Here is a 25,183-nt window from a genome sequence, read left to right as displayed (position 1 = left end):
TGTCCTAGGTGAACTCGGCACTGATAAAGTTTCGGAATCGGAAAGGGTTATAGGTTTTTCCCTAGAACTACATTCTGATATAGACATTGTACTAGAGTCATTGCGTTGCCGTAGCCCTTTCTCTTTCTTATCAAAATTTACTATCATAGAGTCTTTTTCATCGTCTGAATGTGTGGCATTTACTCTAATTCTTGACAAAGCGTCCGCATTTAAATTTTGGTTTCCCTTTTTATAAACTATTTCGTAATCGTAGTCCTGAAGTCGAAGGCGCCAACGAGTAAGTTTACTACTTGTATCTTTTTGTGAGTTCAGCCATGATAAAGGCTTATGATCGGTGTATATCATGAATTTCTTACCGTAAAGATATGGCCTAAAATGTTTTATAGCCCAAACAATAGCAAGACATTCGCGTTCTATTGTACTATATCGAGATTCCGTGTCACTTAAGGTACGACTAGCATACGCGATTGGTTTATCGCTACCAATGGGACCCTGGGATAGAACTGCTCCTAACGCGACATTAGAAGCATCAGTAGTCAAAATAAAAGTTTTATCAAAATCAGGATACTGCAAGAGGGGTGCATTTGTTAAAAGTTCCTTACATTTGTTGAATGCATCCATATAATTTTTATCTAAGACAATTTTATTTCGTTTTTTTAAGCAAGACGTTAATGGTTTTGTAACATGAGCAAAATCTTTAATGAACCGCCTATAATATCCAATGAGACCTAAAAACGATTTTATTTCAGTTGTCGTCTTGGGTATTGGGTAATTTAATACGGCAGTAATTTTATCGTCATTTGGTTTAAGACCGTCTTTTGTTATTGTATGTCCAAGGTAAATTACTTCTTTTCGTAGAAATTCCGATTTATCTAGTTGGATTTTTAAATTCGTCTGTCTAAGTCGGTCAAAAATGGTTCTTAATTTTTGAATATGTTCATCTAGGCTAGCTGAAAATATAATGACATCATCTAAATAGACCATACAATGTATTCCCTGTAACCCTCTTAATATACTATCCATAGCCCTTTGGAATGTTGCTGGGGCTGTTTTTAAGCCAAACGGCATTCTAAGGAATTCATAATGGCCATGTTGCGTGCTAAAAGCCGTTTTCTTTATGTCTTGCTCGTCTACCTCTATCTGATGGTAACCACTTGCCAAGTCAAGCGTAGTGAAGTATAAGCTTTTGCCAAGTTTGTCCAGTAGGTCAGTAATATTAGGTAGTGGGTAACGATCGTCAACAGTCACTTCATTAAGACGTCGATAATCGACTACCATACGCCATTTTACTAAACCTGATGCATCACGCTTTTTGGGAACTAAATGAACAGGTGCATTCCACGGGGAATGTGATTCTCTTATTACATTATCTTGGAGTAATTTTTCAACTTGTCTATTAATTTCGTCTGCTTGCGCAGGAGCTTGCCTATATGGTCTTATAAAAATAGGATCTTCACTCTTAGTACGGATTTTATGTTTAACTTCGTTGGTAAAACTTAAGGGTAGTTCATCACAATAAAATATATCCCTATATTCGTGACATAATTCTAGTATTCTAGTACGTTCAGTTTCGTTAGTGTGGTCTAATCTAAGTTTTTTTAAATTTTGTTTCAATATTTCGTCGGTGTCAGTCATTGTTTCGTTATTATTTTGTATGAAGTTACATTCTGAAATATTAATACTCGATGTTTTAAACGCTTTGCTAATAGTCAAAGTCATAGGTCTATCTAAAGTGTTTTGAATTATTGTTGATGCATATCCATTAATACAATTTACTAATGCAGAAGGCATTCGTATACCAGGTGTAAACTCTTTAAATTCAATTACTGCTTCTCCCGTGTGTAAATCAGTAGGGATCTTTACTCGTTGTTCACACCGAGGTTGTAAATGAACGAGATAATTCAAATTATTAATTATAGGAATGTCAGTGGTCTTAGTTCTCAGTAATAAATGTTTGAGGTCAATAATTGCGTCCAATTGTTTAAGTAAATCGTTTCCAATAAGTCCGTCATAGCGTTCATCTACATCATATAAATGAAATTTATGATAATCTGTAGTATTAAAAGTCGGAAATAAGGGAATTTCAATAATTTCTTTGTGTAGGCTAGAAGCATGTGTGCTAATAACTTTAAAAGGTTCATATTTAATAAAATTATGAAAATATTGGTAAGCAATACGGGGGCTAATAAACGAGCGAGTGCTGCCAGTATCAATCATTAATTTTGCATTAATTTCTGGAATAAAAATATGAGGTAATTTAAGATTCGGGTCACAATTTAATTCTATGATTTCTTCTTTTGCGAGGCTTCTGTTTGAAAATTTTCCTCGGCTGGTGGAGTTACAATATAATTGTCTATTTCGTCAATAGGTGCATAAGGCACGTCCTCAACATACGGTTCGTAATTCATATAGTCATAAGGATCATAATCGTAGTAATAGTCGTATTCCAAATTTTCATTTTGTAAATCAGTTTCATTTAACCTAAAACCTTGTTGCGCTATTTGAGGTCGCGGGGGTGCCGTTCTCATAGATATGTCAGTTGATTCTAAGCGGTTATTCTGAGGTGGTCTTTGACCAAACTGTTGTGGTGTCATAGTACGATTTTGGGGATGCTTATACCCAAATTGCGGATTTTGGGGTGGCCTATACCCGAATTGTGGATTTTGGGGAGGCCTATACCCGAATTGTGGATTTTGGGGAGGCCTATATCCGAATTGTGGATTTTGGGGAGGCCTATACCCGAACGGTTGAGGCTTTAGTAATGTTTGCTGCGGTTTATATTCAAATTTTGGTTGTTGTGTAAATTGAGGTCTAATAGTATGGATTCCAAAATTAAATTTTTGCTGAGGGGTAAGATTATTTTGTGTAAATGACGACCCTGCGACGTTAGGTGTTGGCCTCGGGGCCGTTGAATTATTAAGAATGCGATTACGAAGTTGATATTGTTCATGAAAATTAACCTCCTCTAAAACTATTGATAGAGCTTGTTCTAATGTACTAGGTGATTTAAGTCTCACAATACGCACCATATTTTCTGGTAAATTATAGAGAAAAACATTTAAGGCTGTGTGGTTATAAATAGCAATTTTCGCATTTTTAACTTCTTCATCTGCCGATAAATTTACTTTAGATATTAACAGGGACCGAATATTTTGTATTCTGTTACAAAACTCTAAATAACTTTCCCCTGATTTAATTTTACATGATTCGAGAGAAATTTTTATACATTCTTCGCTACGAGGGTCACCAAAATGTTGTTCCAATAATTCTTTTAACTCAGGCCACGTCTCTATATCCTCACGCTCAGATAACAACGCGGCGGCATCATCTATTAATCTACTAGTTATAGCATGTAAAACATAAATATTCTGCTGCTGATGACCACGAAATTTATTTATAATGTACTCACATTTTCTAAAAAATAAATTTAATATTCTTTTGTCGCCACCGAAAAGAGGAATTAGTCGTAACATTTCATTGGGTATTGGTACTACGCTATTTGACGCTAAAGGAATTTCTCGCGATTGTTCCATTTTGTAGAGTAAAAATTAATAGAGAGCTCTGAAGTTTCAAATCAATTACAATTATTTTTAACTAATTTAACACACACAAAAATATAAAATATATCAAAAACACATATAACAATTATGTATAAAAAATAGCACACAGTAAATTAAAAATATAAAAATAGTAGGAAAATAAAACACAATAAAATAATAATTTTTTTTTTTTTATTTTATTTCATAATACATATTAACAATTACGATCGATTTTTAGATCATTAATTATTATATATATATATTTCTTTAATTACTAAAATATTTTAATAATATTACTTCTAGACGTTAATTAGTCTATGGAGATACTTTTCTTAGAACTACAGGTTTAATAGAGTTTTATATTAAAACCAGATACGTTATAATGCGAGACGTTCAATCCCAAAATAACGCCACTTATTTTTATTGTAAATCTCAAATAGAATGTGGGAATATAAGAAAAAAGGAAGGCAAAGAGTTTTACTCACCGACCGATCGCTGATCCCATCTTCTTGTTCAACTTATTTCTTTGGTTCGTGGATAGCCTAAGTCTATTCGCACTGTACTCGCGATTTTTGGGCGAATTTGGACACCCAAATCTACAAGACACGCAGACCTTTGATAGACTATCCTACCGGCTGCGCCAGTTAAACTTTCTAATTGAGAATTTACTTTTTTAAAAATAAAATACTAATTTAAATTAAAACTATTTAATACGTCTGATCGATTTGGAGATCACAACAATATTAATTCTTAAAGTTAAAAGTATTTGTATTACAAAAGTTATAATGTATTGCGACATTTAACATGAATTTTACGAAACAATAAAAGTGCTTATAACAATAATGGGAATACTCCGGTGGTCTCGCTGAGCCAGCGGAATAATCTCGCTTAACCTAATACTGAGGGTTTGGGTGAGTGCATAACTAGATTTTAATAAAAATAAATAAAGCTAAAAAATTCAATTCAACATCAATAATAAATAACAGTAAAATTTAGTAAAAAAAGGTGAAATCAAAATAATTATCTTAAAGTAGCGATTGTTATTTAAATTAACGAATGCTTTTAAAATAGAAACGGAAATCTCAACGGGCTCCACTTTCATACTGTTCGCTATTTACCGCCTGAGTCTAGCAAATCGATATCGTTCGGAGATGCATCTTTTGAAGAAAATTTTAAAATAAAGTTAATTTCTATTGGACGATGCTTTTAAGGCTGTGAACAATTTATCCATCGCTTTTCCTAGTATTTTTTAGTATTTAAAATGTTGTAAAAAATGTATAATAATTTATTAACACACGCTTAAAGCAATTCGATGGCGTTCTTTATTATTGTTATTTCGTTATTTAAGGCTAACTAAGACTTACACCGTAATGTTATATAGCCTATAGCACTTCTGAAGAATACAGCTTTCATACAAAATTAAAGTAAATCAGACCAGTAGATCGAGAGATCTTAGTGTTGAAACAAATAAACTCTTCCGCTATACTACATAAATTAAAAGTTTTTACATTGTATTAGTTAATTTAATTTAAAGTAAGAATTAAAAATATATATAATCTTTTCAATATTTCCGTAGATTTTGTTTGTTTTGTTGCAGGCAGCACTACTTTGATACATTTAAAAGTGGCGATCGAAGTAAAACTTATATAGATAAAAGTTAGATGCCCACGTCTAGACACCGTGCTGCAAAAGTTTTAAGAGTAAATTAGATTTCGTCGGAGATGTAACAGAAACCGTTGCTGGCCTCCGCACTTATCGATATATGTTCTATACAAGTTTCCATTGTATATAGTTTTGACGTACGATTAAATACACATGGTCAAATTTTATGTTTTTGTTACGAAACGGTTAATAGAGGTTAATTATAGTTCCTTAACAGCCCATATCTCGTATATATTTTATTTAAAACTGTAAAAAATAATATGTTATACTTTTAACGAAGGCCTAAATTAATCAATTATAGTTTCAATTGAAATTAAAACTTTAATTTGCGGTTTTTTTTTCAGATGTTCATTATAATACTTTATTCGCTATCAATCTTTAAAATTACACGAGATGTTAAAAAAAATAGTAGACAAAGAAAATATTTATAATCAATGGAAACTATCACGAGACTTCACATAAAACCGACAAAAAGCGATTGGTAGAAGTGTTTTGAAGAATACGTACATTTGTATGTATATTTTATTTTGTGGCGTAATACAAAACAGATTTTTCAAAGCCATCATAGGTTTAGGATGTTAACCTTTTCCTTTATTTTCTTTGTGATTGTCTTATGGCCAAATCCTATTTATATTATGTATTTTTCCTTTAGTAACCCCAAAAGGATTGACTTTAATAAAGTTGAGTTAAAGACATTATTACATTTTATTGAACATTGAATACATAAGGAAAATTGGAGGAATTTTTCGTCTTGTTCTTTTATTAATGAAACCTATCTTATTATTGGTGTTTTAGTTTATTTCGAAAATAGATTTTTAAGTAACGTAATGTAAGTATAATAAATTGAAATAAAAAAAATAAGTGACTTGCTGAGTATTTGAGGCCCAGGCATTATATTGAAATTTATATTTCCATATAGTTTATTTATATTTATTAATTAAATGAATAAAAAAATTGAAGCCACTGCTAATAAAAGGAGAGGAGGGAAAATTTAAAATAATTTTGAACTTGCATAATATCTTCTTCGGTACATTTTGAACCATGCTGAGAACGCACGCTCGAATATAGCTGAATTGCAATGCTGATTCTTTACGCGAAAAGCGAGTCAGCTCTCTTGTCACTACTAAAGGCGATAAAGGAGTTCTTTAAAATATTCTTATGTTTCTATTCACTAGAACTTCTTGATATAAAGTTCTTTAGTGAAAATAGTTTGAAATATTTGTATGTTTTAGTTCAGGATATTATAAAAAACCCCTTAATCAAGTAAAAGAAAGGATAAGTTTTTTTAATTTATTTCATTTCCTCGAGTGGGATTCGAACCCACAACTTGTGCAACGACCCCTGTGCAACAACTGGCCTCTAATTCCATTAAAACAACCGGCTAATAAATATTTATCACGCCCCTGCTTAATGATTATTAGAACATTTACTATAAATTAAATTAGTTTTTTTTTCTACAATTTTCGTATAAATAGGATAGAAAAATAACAACACACATAAAGCTTATACAACAGTGTAAAACGCGATAAACAGTTGTTTGTGTGAAAGTGAGCGCTGAAGCCCGGAGGATGCTTTAAATCGTCATAATTACGAAATTGTTTCCATAGTTGATCGCATTTATAGCCATCATGTGTCATCACATTCAGACATTTGTGCCAAATTTTTCTCTGTTTCAAAATATATCAATATCTTGGTCATCACTAACTTAATTTTATTTCGCTTTCTTTGGAAAATCATAACTTAAAACTGTATTAGTGGTCAAGTTAGCTATAATATCTATATATTAACTAGTGGGCCCGGATGCGGCTACGCCCGCTTGAACTATACGATTATTTATTAAATATATTTATGAAATTATTTTCGGTTTTCAATAGAATTTGTAAGAAAATATAAGCCTAAATAATTAAAATAAGTTAAAAAAGAATAATAAGTGGAGATCTATTATTAGAAAAAATATCTGAGTAACCGAAATGAACAATCATGAGAAGTAAAAGTAACTAAAGGAAATTCTTAATATTAGAAAAAGTACCTAAAGTTCGTGGCGTGTTCGTTGGCGTGCGCGCGTACTAAACATTTTTCTATATTAAATTATTAATATTTTTTGCGAATAATATTAAATAAAATCCCAAATGATTAAAATTACGATATTTTAAGTGTATAACATCGGTATAGATAACTGAACTGAGATAAATTAATTATAAGCATCAAATAATTAAATAAAAATTAACAGTAATTCGAAAATATATAAAAATTTACAAAACCATCAAAGTCATCTGCCCTTTCGCGTCGGTCGTACTCATACTATACCACTCGAAGGCTAGGTCATTCCGAATCAGTGACATCTCCTTAATTATTTATTACAATGTTATACAGTAAACTATAATTTCTAGATAAAATGCTAAAAGTGACTATTATATTTATTTTCATAAGGATGAATATCAAAGTATAGAAATCTATATCTACAGTATATATCAACGCGGACTTTTTTAAACAATATTTAAGGGACAATATTTTTGTAGAACATTGTTTTTGTCTCATAAGATTGAGTCGGCGCGCGCCTTGTACGCGTCAAGCAAACTCATTTTGGGTGACGTTTTCTAACAACAAACTTTGCATATCGTTGCTTAGCAACGGCGGTTGTTATAAACATGGCGGAATAAATTGCATGTCAAATGAATAATTATTTTAATATATTAATATATATCGACAATATTACAAATATAAGAAAAAAAAGTATCCTATGTTCATCCCGGTACCCTCATGTGTCTCTATACGAGTATTTTATCACAATTAAATTAGCGGTTTGGGCCTGATTGCGTAAAAGACAGACAGACAGACAGACAGAGTTACTTTCGAATTTATAGTATAGGTATGGATACATAAAGGAAAAAAATAGTATTCATAATATGTGTTCCCTAAGTTTCTCAAAATACCGACTATTTTCTAGATTTTCTACAATTTTCCTATAAATTCTATAGTAACACAGAAAAACAACACAAGAACACAACACATAAAGCTCCTTCCAATAGTACAACACAGACAAACGCGACTAACAGTAGTTTGTTACCCAAGTGAGCGCCGAAGCCTCCAGGCTGCTATAAAATACACATCAACAACCGGGAAGCGGTGTTTTGTCACGTCAAGCTGATGCGAAAGCATTTTAATTTGCATTTTGATTAAACAGTGGCGTCTGACAGCCGGCAAGAGGCGCGACTGCTCGCTGACGGTCGACTACGGTATAGAGATTAGTGTGGAATATTACGTTGTTACGTTGAAATGTTGTTTATGAAAATACTGGTTGAATTATTTTTAAATATATGTGTGTACGATTAATATATTTAAGCATCAAATTCGCAGTTGTAGACACTAAATTCGGGGCTCTCAAACCATACAATTCATACTTTTATATTTTTAAATGTCAAATTTTAGAGCCTAAATCGTAAAACTAAAAAAATATATATCCACCCTGTAAAAACTATATAAATCCACCACGTACACCAAAAGAAAACTGTAAAGCAGCAATCAACCAACGATAAAATTTCCTTTCACTAATAAAAGAATTCTCAAACGTCCTCACAGTTGTCGAGAGTAAGTGAAAAGAAGAAAAAAGTGTACCGCCACAAAGGATTCTAGACCAATTATCGAATGTTCCTCAGAATAGCACCTCTGTCTCGGCGACTTGAAATTCCAATTTGTCATAGAACGTATTACGTGAAGCATCAAAAGCGGGTTTGTCTTGCATTCTATTCCTTTCAGTGGCAACTGGTCTCATTGTTAGAGTTTCATCTACAGGACGATTGTGGCTGATTTGTAAGTCTTTCTGCGGTTTAATAGAATTTCAATAGTATTTCAAATTCAATTAGCGGTTTATGTTTCTTTCCATATTAGAAAATTATAGGTTTTTTTCTCAATTTTTCAGTTCATTTGGATACCCCAAATATTTTATAAATAATGATATTAATGATTTTATTAATATAAACATTTTGTTAACATTTTGAATATTAAATAACTAGCCTATTGGGATTATGCGTGATAATAAGGAACTGTCACAGCAAGCTATGGACGATAATTAACAAGATGTTATTAGCAACTGTTGCGACGATAGCACGTGACAAACTTCCTTAATCTATTATTATTAGGTAACTATACTAAACACCTAAATGTAAATTTTTCAACATTTTTATTTACTAATTAATGATATTTTTATTGTTAAGAAAAAAATATTTATTCAGGAACTACGGAATCGAACAATTATTTTTGTTTGGGATCATAATTGCCTCGGGTTGATGGATGAACACAAACGCTAGTGATACGTAATACATTTTAGAGATTTTGGTAGAGTTTAATCAAAATTACTTATTTATATTACTAAACACGACTTACATTACAATTTTAAATATAAAATCGGTAAATAAATTTTCGTTTTCGATTTCCGAACAACTGTAAAGAAAATAAGTAAAAAAAAAGATAAACAAAACATCAAACACCATTTCCGCGTTTCATAAGCAATTTTGACACAGGGCACATATTAAATTTTCAGCCGATTATACGCCGCAATACAAGGTTTTGAGTATTTTAGCGCAGGCTTTTGTTTGCTGCCCCTTTTCTCATATTGTATCGCATGAGTGGATCCATGTTTGCGGAATCTAATTGCTACTCAGCCACTCGGGGTATTCATCGGGAAATACTATGTATATCCACATACACGAGTATACGTACTTGTGTCTATTTATATTGGTATACTAGCGATTCGCTCGCGGCTTCGCTTGCTTGAACTATACGAATATTTGTTTAATCTGAACTCGTGTTTAATAACATTTCACTTTTATGGCAATATCTATTATACTGAAAACTAAAATTTTGGTCAATATAATAAAAAATCTATTATATTGAAACTTTTTTTTTATCTATTATTTATGCAAACCGAACAGCCAAAATACAATAATGATTTAAATGCAACTTTTTAAATCAGTTAAACCGTTTCTGAGATTAGCACAAAGGCACAGACAAATAGAAAAATTACAAAAAATATTGTTTTCTTATCTATATCGGTATATTGTATGCAGATGGAAGGTTAAACTGCTGTGTAATACTAATCCACAGTTTGTAGGCGATTCAAACAAAAGGGAAGCGATATATTTGTTTTCATTGCACTGAGCGCTGGGTTATGAAATATGAAATAATTAAGCGTTTAATAATGCTGTGCTGGATATTCTTTGTTGCGTTTGTCAGTTTTTGGAGGAATTTTAAATTCTGCTTTTCATATAGTTACAGTTCTTCTGTTTCTGTCTCTGTCTGTCTTTCTGTTCTTCATTTCAGTTCTATAATATTTTCAATTCAAATATTCAGACATACAGACAGACAACACAGTGATTCTATACGGGTTCCATTTTATTCTTTTGAGGAACGGAACCCTAAGAATGAATTTGATACATAGTATTATATGCATCATCCTAAATTTCCACCTCATCTCTATTGTACTCATATTATGATCCAAGATTGTAAAGCTATTCTACATATAAAATGTTACCAGCCGAATGTGAATAAGATTATGTAAATATAACTATTTTTTCTTTCAATATTTCGTGGAGTTTCTTGAAAGTGTTTACTCGCAAGGCGCCGCGTAGGAAACCGACAATACTTGGTCTCGACGGACCAGCGGAATAGAAAGGAGCTGTCACCCGTAAATATTTCTAAACTTTTTCTTTTTATGAAAGTGCTGGAATTTAATAAATTGGTATAAAAAACGAAACTTGGTAAAAAATTAAAAGTATAATTATATTACGGAAACAAAAACAAAAATTTAGTAAAGCAAAGATTTGACTATAAGTCATAATAATTGTGAGTTCAAATCTCAAATATGTATCAAAACTAAAGTAAAGAGAGTAGAGTATGCTAGATATTTTCAAAATACTGTGCTTTTAATAATTTATTAAAATGTCAGATGATTTCCAATATTTTCATACGCAATTTTTTCTAAGCGAAAATTTAAAACAAAATGATGTATTATTACAAAAATCCATATGCTGATATCGCATTATGTACCAAAAAATATATATGTAGAGTTTAAAAATTAAAATAGTTATTGCATAGTCCTATATGGTTCTCTTATGATCAAACAAAACAGGCAAACCGAGATGCCAAATAATGTGCATTATTATTCATTTAAAAAAAAAGCATTTCTATGGATTTCATCGCCATAGATTTAGCTGTGCCATTTTTCATTTGTTCGCTTGGTTATGTTTATTCGCATAGTAAGTGTATTTTAATTTAATATACGCCGAGCCGTTTGGAAGTGGGTTACGAAGAACGCCGCTCGACGCGGTTACTATTAAGAATAAGAATTTAAGGAGTACGTACTACTGTTTAGTAAGTGATATAAAAATATAAAAGTGTATTAAAAATAATATTGTTGTTTTATATTTCAGAAAAAGAAAGATTGAACTAAGAACTGAATATATTGATTAAAACCATAGATGCTGTTCTAGTACGCCACTATAGCCTAACACATACATAACATGTATATAGAAAATAGATGTAACAACTAACATTACGCTCTCCGTCACGTCACAATTTAGATCGTCCGTGGATAGCAATTGGTTTTTACAAGGACTTTAAATTTCCAGTACTCTTGAGACCAAGTTGGAATCTTCCCAAGCTAGATTAAGGTAGCTTAGCTGGCTCGGCCGTCCAGTTTAGGTTAATAGGCTTCAGTTCATGTGATTCCGCCGATTCTTGTGAGACCTCCTCGTGGGATTAATTTGTCAGGTTGTTTATAGGAAAGAAAATCTTAAATATACTCTACAATAAAGTTTTTTATATTTCTTCTTTACAGACAAAAGTTTTGAAATTGTTCTGTTTTTATATTCAGTCCATTGGTGAGTAATTATAATATTTCATAAAAGCTTATAAAAAGAAAATGTTTAAGTAACCTTAATCTATAATTATTTTATAAATATCATGTTAGCACTTAACTTTATTTTTATTAAAAGTAATGTTTTCTCCTTTTTAATACCTTTTTAGTACAACTTAAAAAATATTTGTTAGTAATTTTCGGCGTTAACTTAGTGAAATTTTACAATCAAGATTAAATACGTACGACACGTCCAAGGCTTCACATATAACAAGATTACAATCACACCCGCAGATCTAACAATTACTTCCGACGTCATTGGCACAGTTAGCACGAAATTTTCTCTTTAGTTTTCCTTAAAATAGCTTGAAATTTTTCTAAGCTAGATTATGGTGGCTTAAATGCCTTGGCCGTCTAGCCCTGGCTAATAGTTCGCCATTAAGGCTTCACTTGAGGATCATGTGAGCTTGCTTAGACTCCAATGTGGCCTTTGGTATAGCTTAAATTGTCAGCTACGGGTTGAGAAATATTACTTTTTTATAATAAAAGAAGAAAGCCAGATATAAGACTGATTTGGTGTTATGGTTTAGTTCACATAATAAAAGATGAAGTTAAATGAAAAATGTATAAATACAAATTATATGATTTTAGATCATACAACAAATATATATTTGATTTAATTGTAAAAAAAAATATATAGGGTAATGGCACCAGTAACTGACAGGCAGAAGTGATCAAAACTTTTTTTTTTACTTTCGAAATTAAAAAGAATTTTCCTTAATTGTGAACACTACTAAGCGGTCCTGATGAAATTTAGTACAATATATGTTGTTGACGATATTTTACTTAAAGATGACGATTTAAAAAAATCTATTTTTCTTAAGCTTTTTCTTAATAATTGTAAAGAGGTTAAGCGCAAGCTATTACTTATAATTTTTGACCGTGATAACTATTTTATTTATTTATTTTATGTATTGCTTAAAATATTTACATATTAATATTTTTCAATTTACTACATTTCTCGATTTATCAAAAGATATCGATTAATCATTATTTTTGTCTACAATATTTAAATTTAGGCTCATTAGTTTTGTGTTTTAAAGAAAAAGCTATCCTTTATCGCATTTCTTAAGGCGTCGATTACTGGTGTCATTACCCTATATGTGAATATTATATACCTATTCAAATTTCAATTGTACACAAAATTAAAAATTATTTTATATAGCAAAATCTACTTTCAACGTGAAATTTAATGTTGCCTTTAATTTGACAAAGGTCCATGTAATTACAAGCACGGTTACTTCAGGGTACTCTGTAATTTCAACTATTCGCTATTAAACAAGATCCCTGTCTGAGGAGCTTTACTAGATAAAATTGGTAGCTATATTATGATAATTAATTTGAAACTTCATAGTGTTTTGCATATATATTTAATGATAAGTTATTAAAAACTACTATCATTAATTTAATATTAATATCAAAATTGGTTACTCTCAAAGAATTTTATGAGATCTGGACTAGTACCTTGCGTAACTATAAAATTATCATATAAAGTAAATACTATCATATAAAATTATATTTGTATTTTTTTTTCATTTCACACAGAATTATAAGGTGTTTCTTATCAGGTTTTATAACTGCGATAGACGTAATCAACAAATTTATCGATTACAAGTATATTTAGATAATAATTATATATATTTTTCTAACAAATAAAAAATGAATTCTTTTCTCAGTTTTTCTTTTCTTTAGTTTCTTTAGAAACTTCTTATTAGTGTTGTAATTTCTTAGTCTACTGTCTCAGGTAATTCTCAAATCTCTGCACGTAGGTAAATTAATTACGAGCTTTGATAACGTAGAGTTTAATTTAAGAGGTCACGGCTGTTACGTGACTACACTTCATTAGATATATCTTAGGCGTTCAGGTAAGATTCACATATCATCTACGACTTTATGTTAAATTATTCAACATAGATTCTAAGTCAATGTATGAATATTGATTTACGATTCCATAAATTGGAACAAATATTTGAGCGATTCAAACAAAACAATTTTTCTAGTAAATAATAATAACAATAACCATTTTACGAATGTTAAGTATATTATTAGTTACTAGATAGTTGCGAGAATGGAACATAAAGAACATTATTTTTACCTATAGAAAATTTTATTAACGTTCAATAAAAAAGTTTTTCAAAAATATATATTTTCATAAAAAAATTCAGGTGAAAAAAGCTAGTAAGACCCTTGTAAGACTATTACGAAGAAGTTTATTGACTAACCAACGAATTTAAACGCGCCCTTCACCTTCCAATTTGACACAAGATTGATTTAAATCGAGTTCATGCCATTTCCATTTAGAATGCAACCATAATGGGTTGTTTGAATACCAGCATAAAATGATCTTTCCCGTTCTCACAATACTTATTCAGCCGCTGAATATTTGAGAGTGACAAATGAATGGGTAAAGTTCTAGAGTTATTGGATGCTTTTAGTTGTCTCCTGACATTTGAAGGAAGCGAGAATACCCCGAAATGGGCCCCTATTTGGGGCGTGAAATTGAATCTTGTTTTGGATGGAAGGGGCCAAAAAACTTAAATATTTAAGATAAGTTACCATTCAGGGAGGTAACCAGACGATTTAGAGGTGAGGTATTAATTTTATAACCCTCTTATCCTGCAAATGAGAATGTATGGTATCGTTAAATTTCGCCAGTCGTGTGTGAAAGATTTTCTCGAGTTGATAATTTGTCGGTGTAGTAAGTAATTGCTGTTGATTACTATATAAGAAATAATGGAATTCCTTCTTTAAATTATAATCTTAGACTTGGATTTAATAATTATTTTGTCATTAACTACTGTCGATTTATCAGATTAAATTACTGATAATAAAAAAAATATTAATTTTACTAACTAGAAATAAATCTATACATTAATAGGCACCAATTTCAATTTATCAAATTCCAGAATAATGATAATGATCGCTCAAATTAATACACTGTCAATACTTCGTAGAACAAAGAAACCACACTTACCTAAAAAGCCAAGCAACCAAGAACTCCGGGTTCAGTCCCAGGGGAAGTCAATTTCATTAATACTGCGGTCGCCGTTCCACCTCGGAAGGGGAGCTCGTACATTTTTAAATATATCAGCCACAATGGAGTACCTTCTATTTGTGCAATGAATTAAGATTAAGGTGTCTGCTCCTTATTAAGCTTGTTTTTTCTATCCAACGTCTAGAGTCGTGACTAAATTGTAATAAAAAATTCTTCGATAAATAAGTCAATTAGAATAAATTGAAAAGTTATACAGTATTGAATTGTAAGTGTGAAGACCAAGGCACAGTTTGTTATTATATAATAGTTTGTGGGTTCGATTCCCACTCGAGGAAATAAAATATTTAAAAATTTCTATTTTCTTCGCTCTGGTGTCGATGCAGCCGCGGAGTTGAGTTTCACCACTCACCGCCTCCAAAATTCGGTGGGAAATGTACCAGAGTGTCATAACACTAGCTTTCCTGCTTTGTGCAGGATATAGCGTGAAGCTAAAACACGCCAGTTTTTTAGGTGTGCTTAATCCGTTTAGTTCAATCTCTCTATATTATACACTGGTTTATTTATAGTCCGTTGAATTTTGAAGCCTTGTTAGGTTGTCTGTAATATAATGCCGTATCACTACTTCACTAGTATAAGACTAATAATTGTGCTTAAGGAGGAAACACAGTTCTTCCTTGCAAACATTTATTTTTATAATTTTATTGTGTAGGCCGATCCCGGCGGCAATGCAATGCCGGGTCGACCCGTGACAGGAGTGGAGCGAGCCCCGGTCATCCCGTCAGTCTACAAAAATCAGTTTAATATACTGTTCCCGCGGTACGGGGACTTTCAGATATTAAGCTGAAAAGAACAGATACTACACTTTGATCTAAGCCAAAAGGCCGAGAAGCGATAGGTATTAAGTAGTGGATTTCATTCGTCCGGCGCTTGCGCCGGGAAACAGTACAGGGCGGTTGCCCTTCTTCTGCGGTGTCTCGCGGCGGCTATTACGATAGCCGCGTCATTGGGGGATGGCCTGGGAGCCAAGGGGGAATCGGGTTAACTGGGGGGTCAACTGGGGGGGGGGGGGGGAAGTCGTGGTGAAGGGATGAGCTGTGTGCCCCCTGGGCGGTCAGCCAAGCCAGGTGAGACTCACGGTTACCCGTGAGAGGCCCAGCTTAGGCGACCAGCGACCGAAGGGGCAGCTCAGGAGGCGGAGTTAGGTAGGGTGAGGATATCCCTTGGTAGGCGCATCTTGTCCGGTGGCCTGGAATGCCATGGCGCGATGTCCTGGAGATGTGGGTGGTCCGATGCATCGGCGCGGCTGTATGCGTTGCGCGCGAGCCGGCCGATGTGTACCTCCAGGCTCTCTATTCTGAGGTCGCGCTGAATGGTGGTGTTCCGAACGTAATAGGGAGCCTGGGTGACGCGCCGGAGGGCGACGTTTTGGACCACCTGTAGGACCTTGCGCTGGGGCGCACTTGCGAGCGCGTACCAGGCCGGGGCGGCGTATGTGAGGTGTGGCCTCACGTAGGACTTGTAGAGGGCAAGTCTCGTGCGCAGCGGTAATTTCGAGCGCAGCAGCGGGCGGAGGTGGAATAACGCCACCTTGGCAGCAGCAGCGGCCTTCTTCACCTGCCTGGACATCTGCAACCTCCTGTCAATGGTTACGCCCAGGTAAGTGATCTCCTTTCTCCAGGGAACCTGCTCACCCAGCAGGCGCAGCGGAGGAGGGAATCTCAGGTGGCCTCCAAACAAGATTGCCTGGGTTTTAGCCACGCTGAGGGTGAGCCTCCACTCCGACAGCCAGCGGGGGAGCAAGTCGAGTGCTCGCTGGAGTTTGATGGCGGCGTGGACGGGCGTCAGGCTCTTCGCGAGCAGGGCGATGTCGTCGGTGTAAAGCGCCAACGTCGAGCCCTGCTCTAGCGGGATGTCATCCGTGTAGAGGGCATACAGGGCAGGGGATAGTGAGCTGCCCTGTGGTACCCCGGCGGCGATCAGGTGGCTGCGGGAAACTGCACTCTCCACTCTGACGCGAAAGGTCCTGCCGTCGAGAAAGGCGGCTAGGACGGCGACGACGTGGTGCGGGGTTCCAGTACGGAGAATCTTCGTCAGAAGGCCTGGGTGCCAGACGCGGTCGAAGGCGCCGGCGACGTCCAGGAAGGCTGCACATGCACTCTCCTTCCTATTGGCTGCTGCTGCGGCGAAGTGGATCACTCGGGCCACTTGGAGCGTGGTTGAGTGGCCACTTCGGAAGCCAAACTGTTCGGGCCGCGGTTGCAGGTGCGGCTGCAGGAGTGGGAGTAACATCCTCTCGAACAGTTTGGCGATGGCGTTCAGAAGCGTGATGGGGCGGTAGCCCTCCGGTTTCCTATGATCCTTCCCTGGCTTCGGGATCATCACGACCAGACCCTCCTTCCACGCCCGGGGGAAGTAACCCAGGCGCAGAATGGCGCTGAAGAGTCTGGCCGTTGCTGCAGTCAGTCGGTTGTCGAGATGGCGTAGGGCGCTGTTTGTGATTCCGTCTGTTCCGGGAGCCTTCCTGGGCTTGAGGCCCCGGATTGCCTTCTTCACGGCCGAAGGTGAGAAGAATGGTGGATCAGGAGCAGTGAGGGCCTTGAGTGAGGAGAGGCGCGTCTTCACCTCCTCTTCGACCTCGGCATGGAGGACTGGGCACTCACTGGGATTCGGCTGGAATTGGGCCGCCAAATAATCCGCCAGCATGTCGGCTCTCTCCTCTGAGGAGTATCTCAGGGAGCCGTCTTGATGGAGTAGTGGGCGGGCTGGAGGCTTCTTCTTCATTATTTGGCGGCTGAGCTTGTTCAGTGAGGGGTAGTCCTCACATGCCTTGGAGATCCGCTCTTCCCATGTGTGGGCCTCTCGGTCGCCAAGGGCGACTCTGACTTGGTCAATAAGCCTGTTCAGCTTCGTTTTTGTGGCAGGGTCCCTGTTTTTCTGCCACAACTTGCGGGTTCTTCTCTTCTTTTGGATGAGATCTTCTATCCACCTGGGTGTGGGAGGGAGACCGCGCTGGCTAGGTGGAGTGGTGGCAGTGTCGATGGCGTCCTTAATGTTGCCCACTATGGCGCTTTCAAGGCGGTCGATACTTGCTGCATCGATGAGGGGTTCGTTGCATGGGGATTGCATGGAGTGGAGCGCGCCCTCAAAGCGCTCCCAGCAGATCCGACCACCGGACGGCGGGCCCCTGGCGAGAGTCGGCCTGCCCTCAAGTGAGACAAGGACAGGCTGGTGATCGGATCCGAAGGCGTCCGATATTACTTCAAGGTCTATTGCATCTAACCCCCTGTGCACGACCAAGTCGATCGTCGTGGGGTCGTGTCTGGTGTTGTCGGAGTAATGTGTGGGCTCGTCAGGGCCGTCGATTTCGTAACCGAGCCTTTGGGCGTCGCGGTACAGGTATCGCCCTGCCTGGTTGGTGGAGCGACAACCCCAGGCGGTGTGGTGCGCGTTCCAATCGCCCGCGACCAGAGTCGGGGTGCTGCTGGTGAAGTGCTGCTGTACCACGTCGACGGCCAGGCGAGTGTTGCCCGGCCGGTACGTAGCATAGACCCTCAGTGGTTTGTCGTCGTGATGGATTTCGACACCCAGTGATTGGAGTGACTGGGTGTCGATGACGGGCAGCGGATGCACAACTAGATTCTTGCGGGTCGCGACGAGGAGGCCCCTGAACGCGTTCTCACCGGTGGCGTCCAGCCGCAGGACATGGTATCCTGCGATGCTAGCGGAGAATGCCGGGTGCAAGTGGGTTTCATTCACCAGCGCGACGTCGACGTTGTGTTGGCGCAGGATATAGCGGAGGGCGGGCATCTTCCTTCGCAGCCCCCGGGCGTTCCAGTATATGATTCTCAGTTTAGATGTGAATGGTAAGCAGGTTCTTCATTCCTTCCATAACACACTGGACAGGGTCTTGACCTTCCCTCAGAGCGAGGAGAACGTTTTTGAGGGTGTCAAGAGCCCTGTCGATGGCAATGAGTGCAGGCTGCGCCTTGGCCTGCGTCTGCAATGTGCTTGTTGTGGCTGCGGTGGTGCCTGCAGCGGGGGCTGCGGCTGCGGGGGTGCGTGTAGTGGGAGGCGGGGGGTTGGTGGACGAGGCACCGGCCTGCTCCTGTTGCCTCCTCGTTCTCTTCCCTCCCCTTTTCTTTGGCCGTCTTCCTCCTTTGTTAGAGGGCGGGTTAGCGGGTGCCATGAGGTTGGTGGCCTCATTCTCCACTTCCACCGTGTTGTCGTCCATTCTGGGGGCGGCGGCTTTCTTCGCCCTTCGTGCTGTGTCGGCTTGGGAGAGGGCTACAGTGCCGGCCCTCTTGTTGCGCAGTTCGCGTTTGAACTGTGGGCAGGCGGTGTGGTTGGCCGGGTGCGCGCCGCCACAGTTCGCACAGGTAGCTGGTACTTCGAGCGGGCGCGGGCAGTCGCGCGCGAGGTGTTCCTCCCCACACCTCACGCAGGCCAGGCGTCGGTGGCACCCGTGGCTAGAGTGCCGAAACGCCTGGCAGCGATGGCACTGCGCCGGGCCCCGCTTACTCCTCCAGGGTTCTACCTTGATACCCGGCATGTTCAGTAGTTCAGTAATTTGGTATATGCCGGGTATCAGATTCGGGGTGTTAGTGAGCGTCACGTGGAAGATGCATCCAGGCCGGCCCTTCCTCGCCTTGATCGGTCGGGCGTACTCGGCCTGGAAGCCGAGTTCTCGGAGAGCTTCGCTTATCTCGTCGGGAGTCGTCGTGACCGGCAGCCCTCTTATGGCAATCTTCCTACTCTTTTCCGCCGGTAGAGCATATGAAAACCACGAGATTTGTTCCGACTTCTCCAAGTCGGAGAGATACCGCTGGATTACGCGGTATTCGTCAACGGATTCCGGTGAGAAGCGAACACCCTTGCCAAAGGGGCGCGCGTTCGGGGCACGTCCTAGTTTCATCTTTAGCGCCCGAAAGTGTTGAGTCCAATTCGGGAGCTCTTCTACCACTAGGGGCGGGTAGCGTGGCGTTTTTGGCGGCTTCGTAGTTGCTGGTGTTGCGCTGGGTACCGTTGGGATGTTGGTATTTGAATTCCGAGTGGCATCAGCAAAGGTTGGGGCTGCTGTCATGGTCACTGGTGTGGCAGCTGCAGGATGAGGGTCCAAAAGAGGCATATCCCTGTCTTTCCCTTCATCTCTTTTTCTTCTTCTTCCGTCTGGTCGGTCGCTCTGGATGGTCACCGGGCAGTGGCGCTTTCCGGTGTCAGCATCTCCATAGTCCTCGGTGCGCTGACGACGCACCGGGGTCTGGTAAATGGGCTGCGACTGCGCCTGGTCTAGCGCTTGAGCACGGTCGTTTAGGAACATGGCCATGTGCTCCATCAGCTCCCGACTCAGCGCACCATTGCGCTTGAGTTCTGCCAAAGCTACCATGTCCCTATTCAGTGATGACTGCGGGGACATGGCGTCGTCCAGCACCCTGGGGGGCGCGGAGGGGGAGCGCTTCTTCGGCTCCTGGTGTCGGTGGGCGCTGCGTGCGGCCCTGGGTGCCTGGCCTGGGGCAGGCGAGGCGGCTGGTGCGGGCGTCGATCCCGCGAGGCACGGCGCGCCAGGTTGCGCCGCGGAGAGAGAGGGCTCCCTCGACGTGGTCCCATGGTCCATTGCCTGCACGGGTACGCCGTACAGCGCAGTGGAGCGCGGGGGCCGGGTGCCGCTGGTTGCGGCGGTAGCTGCGGCCGCAGCAGGGGACGCTTGTGTCCCCGCACGCGGCGGCTGGTGGCTGCTCATTCCTATGAGCACGGGAGGCGGCAGCAGTTGACTGTCCTCACAACCCTTCTGCCCATCTCGGTCCGGGCAGGGAGTCCAAGGGGAAGGGGTTCCCCTCCGCACAGGCCAGTGCGGGCGAAGTTCCTCCTTATTTGGTCACAAATAAGGTGAGAGCTTCTTGGTGTGGTCCTCGGGTTCGGGTGAGTTTGCTTCGGTCCGGTCTTCTTCTGGTAGTGATGAGTACTTGATCCTTAGCAGGTAACAGTCAGGCTGATCCCGATAGGTATTTTGCAGAAAATTTTGGTCTCCGCTAATAGTTTGAACTTCTTGCCAGCGCGATTCATGAATGACTTCAATGTGAACAGTGCCATCTATTGAGTTTATATAAAGACTTAGACTGACTTAGACTGTATAGTTACATTGCCTTTGGATATTTCTCTCTTTTTCTCTTTTACTCTCTTTTTCGAAAGAATTCAATATAATTATAATATTTACATTTATTCAATTAAAAAAAAATACTTAGCAGGTTAAACAATGCTTGCACAGGAACCATGTCTTTATTTTTTGTATTGATTTGTAAAACCACTTTTTTTTTTCAACTTTGAACAACTTGTTCTAAGGTATGGTACCTTAGAATCTTTATTGCATAATTAGGCTGATATTTTTTAGTTAATTTATTTATGATTCGTAATTAACCGATTGACATTCGGCCTTCATTTGAACGGATGTGTGAAAGAAGGTTTGATACTATTTAACTTAAAATCAATCACAATGGATCTACAATCCAAGATCTTATAATATGGAAAGGGTTCTTCCTACTTCTTAAGAGAATTAAATATTCGACCCAGGGCGTACTCCCTACACAAATTTAAATTAAGAGAGAAAAGTTTGTACAGTGACAGTTAATTGAAAATTAAATACACTCCGGTAACAGCTGCATTTGAATACACGCCGAAAAAAGACATAGCTACTTTCTTAAAAGAAGAATGTACAAATTAAGATAAGAACAAAAACATTTTTCCATAAAGAAAATATGAGGGCTTAAGGAGTTTTGAGTTTTCGCATAGTCTTAGGAGATTACCTTGAAATACTTTAAAAGGGGAGAGGGTGTGGAATGAAAATTGTTTTAGAGTTGTTTTTGTTCGAGAAGTTTATAAAAACTGTACTATATAACGTTACGGCGGGGAAGCTTCATTATTCTAGCCGGGGCACGAGCATGTATACAGTAGCGCAAGTATTCTTAGTCAGAAGCAATTGGGAAAATTTTAAAATAGAATAGCACAACGAAATAAAAAGACTTCTTTTATTATTCTCGAAAATTGTATTTATTTTAAAAATGTATTTAACTGATTTTAAGTTTCATATATAAATCTACTTATTGTTTATAAGTATTTCATAACTCTCGCCATACACGTGGCCATCCTTTCTTTCATAATTAGCTAATGTGATGATTGTGGGTTCGATTCCCACTCGAGTTTAAATGTAATATTTTCCTTTCTTCGCTCTGGTGTTGCGGCATGCGAGTGTTGAGTTCTGTCACTCGATGCAATGGCACGGAAAGAAACGGAATGTCTTAACAATCCCTCTGCTACCCTACCTCCCTACCTGCCTAAAAAAAGCTGATGTTTAAAATCACCAACGTTTGTTCTATACAACAGCTATTTATTATAACTCATTTGTTATAATAATGCACATTTATTTATAATAAATAAATATGTAAAACGGTTTTGAAACCTGCATTGTTATAATAACGATATTATATTCATACAATATAATGCTCGAGATACTAAAGCCAATTATGTAAATGGTAGAATCACAGTTACTGTTATGTTCTTGTTACGTAACTATAACATACGTAACGTGGTATTGGTTGCAGCTACCTATTAACCGACTAGGCTTTGGCTAATGTATTTAACTGGGTGTATAGATCCAATTGAAAATTATTATGAATACGATGAGATTTTAGTATAGGTATATTATAATATTATTACTAAACATATATCTTAGAAAGCTTAAAATAAAACTAAATTATTTACATTATATTAAATATATTTTCTCTTACAGGAGTTTGACTATTATAGTATAACAAATAATATACATATTTTTGTGCTTTCTTGTACGCTGCGGAAATCAAAATTTACTGATTAAGCTTAGTAAAGTAAAAACAACAATTAATTATATTGTCCTTTTAGTGTACGTTTAAAGTTTACAATGAGTAATTCCAGTACTGTTGTCTGCTGCCAATGCAAAGCAAATGGTGCTTTCAAGTCTGAGAAAAGCTTGTCTGTGTTGAGCGACATCAATATTGTTGTTGAGGACAATAAAAGGAAGAGAATTAATGATTTGTATAGCAGGTGTCGAAACTAACTCAGCTGGACCTTCAAGCGCATCTCCAGTTGTTGATACACAATAGTCTACATCAACTAAATTAAGACCGACAGATTGAGCGCAAAATAGATTTTTTTGGTGCAGAGCAGAGAAAGTAGTAAATTCACATGACATATATTCTACCTGAGCGTCAAGATTATTAGGCAGTAAGCTTATAACACACCTCTGGACACGATTAGCCCAACAGTCAGCTTCTCCAAGTCGACAAAAGAGGCTGCCATCTGTATTTCTAGTAGTTCTTCCCCAAGGAACAAATTGTATATTCAAAAATTGCTTATATTTTGCATAAGTTGGTATCATATGGTCCTTCATAAAATCTGGAATTCGAGGACATCCTGCTGTTGTTCCAAATAGTAAATCAATTTTTCCATTTACTGTTTGTAATGGTTCTGATGATATTCCATTAAAATATAGTACTACTAAAATTATAGGAACTAAGTACGACATGTTTAATGTGTAACAGAACACTGGATAATTCTTACAGATAACACTGATAATGAGTAAGATAATTTCTTTTTTTATTTAAAATTAATCTTTTTGACGTAAATCTTTTATTATCTTTAAATTTATTAAATTAGTCTAGTCAGTCTCGGTTCTCTATAAGGAAAATATGTTGTGACATTATTTTATGTACAAGATAGTAAGATTTTTAATGGACAGATCAAAATGGAAAGACAAAACCAGCAACGTAATCATGGGTCTCTTTTATAACTTTAGCTTTCACTTTTATGTTACCAAATTAAAATTAAATTAAATAAGCTTCACGCTGTATCCCGTACACAGCGACGTAAATCTTAGATATATATGTGCAATATTTAGAGCCGTCACACTGTATGTAATAAAATAAATTAAAAAAATAAAACAAAATTAAAAATAAAACATATCAAAGTATATTTTCTGTTAAATAAATTTGTTTATGATAATATAAGAGTAATACAGACATAGCTGTATTCTATTATATCTAAATTAGACTAAATTTAGTAAAGTAAAGAAAACATTTAATTGTTGGCTTATTAGCGTAAGTTTAAAGTTTACAATGAGTAATTCCAGTACTGTTGTCTGCTGCCAATGCAAAGCAAATGGTGCTTTCAAGTCTGAGAAAGGCTTGTCTGTGTTGAGCGACATCAATATTATTATTAAAGATAATGAAGGGAATAGAATTAATAATTTGTATAGCAGGTGTTGAAACTACTTCAGCTGGACCTTCAAGCGCGTCTCCAGTTGTTGATACACAGTAGTCTACTTCAACTAAGTTAAGACCAACAGATTGAGCGCAAAATAGACTTCTTTGACGGAAAGCAGAGAAGGTAGTGAATTCACAGGACATATATTGTACTTGAGCATCAAGGTTATTAGGCAATAGGCTTATAACACACCTCTTGACACGATTAGCAAAACAATCAGCTTCTCCAAACTGACAAATGAGGCTGCCATCTGTATCTCTTCTTGTTCTTCCCCAAGGCACGAATTGTATATTTAAAAATTGCTTATATTTTGCATACGTTGGCACAATTTGGTTATTAACGAAATTTGCAGCAAAAGGACATCCTGATGCTGTTCCAAGAAGTAAGTCGATTTTTCCATTTACAGTTTGTAATGGTTCTGTTGTTATTCCATTTAAATAAAGAACAACTAAAGTTATATGAACTAAGTACGACATGTTTAACGTTCAATAGGACACTAAATAATTGTAACAGATAACAATGATATTCCGTATATTAATCTTATTGACATAAATAGTTCTATTATCTATAATCAAAATATATTGCATATCATTTCATATGGAATATAATCAATGGAAAACTGTTATACCTCCTAAATATAATATAATAATATTTAAATACATTCGATAAATGAATGATTTTAAGCACAAGTAACATTTGTTTTGTACATTTTAAAGTAAATAGTAAACAAAATAATTTAGAATAACTATTTTACTTAAATTTTAAATAAATTTAATATTAAGAAAG

The 25,183-nt window shown here is 37.3% G+C and overlaps 3 protein-coding genes and 1 non-coding gene across 4 annotated transcripts; all 4 read right to left on the bottom strand.

Annotated features, from left to right (window-relative positions):
* Positions 1–2,282: 2,282 nt before the first annotated feature.
* LOC146529412 (uncharacterized) lies at positions 2,283–3,648 on the bottom strand. The gene has a single exon (XM_085201711.1). The coding sequence runs from the start codon at positions 3,531–3,533 to the stop codon at positions 2,283–2,285; it is 1,251 nt and encodes a 416-aa protein (XP_085057837.1). The 5' UTR covers positions 3,534–3,648.
* Positions 3,649–15,809: 12,161 nt separating this feature from the next.
* Positions 15,810–16,002, bottom strand: LOC146529411 (U2 spliceosomal RNA). The gene has a single exon (XR_014879056.1). It is a non-coding gene; the product is annotated as a U2 spliceosomal RNA (small nuclear RNA).
* Positions 16,003–22,875: 6,873 nt separating this feature from the next.
* LOC146529410 (GILT-like protein 1) lies at positions 22,876–23,823 on the bottom strand. Its single transcript, XM_085201783.1, has one exon. The coding sequence runs from the start codon at positions 23,658–23,660 to the stop codon at positions 23,025–23,027; it is 636 nt and encodes a 211-aa protein (XP_085057909.1). The 5' UTR covers positions 23,661–23,823; the 3' UTR covers positions 22,876–23,024.
* A 257-nt stretch (positions 23,824–24,080) lies between these two features.
* On the bottom strand, positions 24,081–24,904 carry LOC146529409 (GILT-like protein 1). The gene has a single exon (XM_085201782.1). The coding sequence runs from the start codon at positions 24,871–24,873 to the stop codon at positions 24,238–24,240; it is 636 nt and encodes a 211-aa protein (XP_085057908.1). The 5' UTR covers positions 24,874–24,904; the 3' UTR covers positions 24,081–24,237.
* Between the last annotated feature and the right edge of the window lie 279 nt (positions 24,905–25,183).

Source organism: Heliconius melpomene, chromosome 18, assembly GCF_056956725.1.
Source record: "Heliconius melpomene rosina isolate 202511_hmr_F chromosome 18, ASM5695672v1, whole genome shotgun sequence".
In the NCBI taxonomy this organism is placed as follows: domain Eukaryota; kingdom Metazoa; phylum Arthropoda; class Insecta; order Lepidoptera; family Nymphalidae; genus Heliconius; species Heliconius melpomene.
This window is presented reverse-complemented; position numbering and strand designations above follow the sequence as displayed.

Bases quoted from the DNA above. Each gene is read 5' to 3' on its own strand.
- LOC146529412 (XM_085201711.1), bottom strand. From the start codon at position 3,533: ATGGAACAATCGCGAGAAATTCCTTTAGCGTCAAATAGCGTAGTACCA.
- LOC146529410 (XM_085201783.1), bottom strand. From the start codon at position 23,660: ATGTCGTACTTAGTTCCTATAATTTTAGTAGTACTATATTTTAATGGA.
- LOC146529409 (XM_085201782.1), bottom strand. From the start codon at position 24,873: ATGTCGTACTTAGTTCATATAACTTTAGTTGTTCTTTATTTAAATGGA.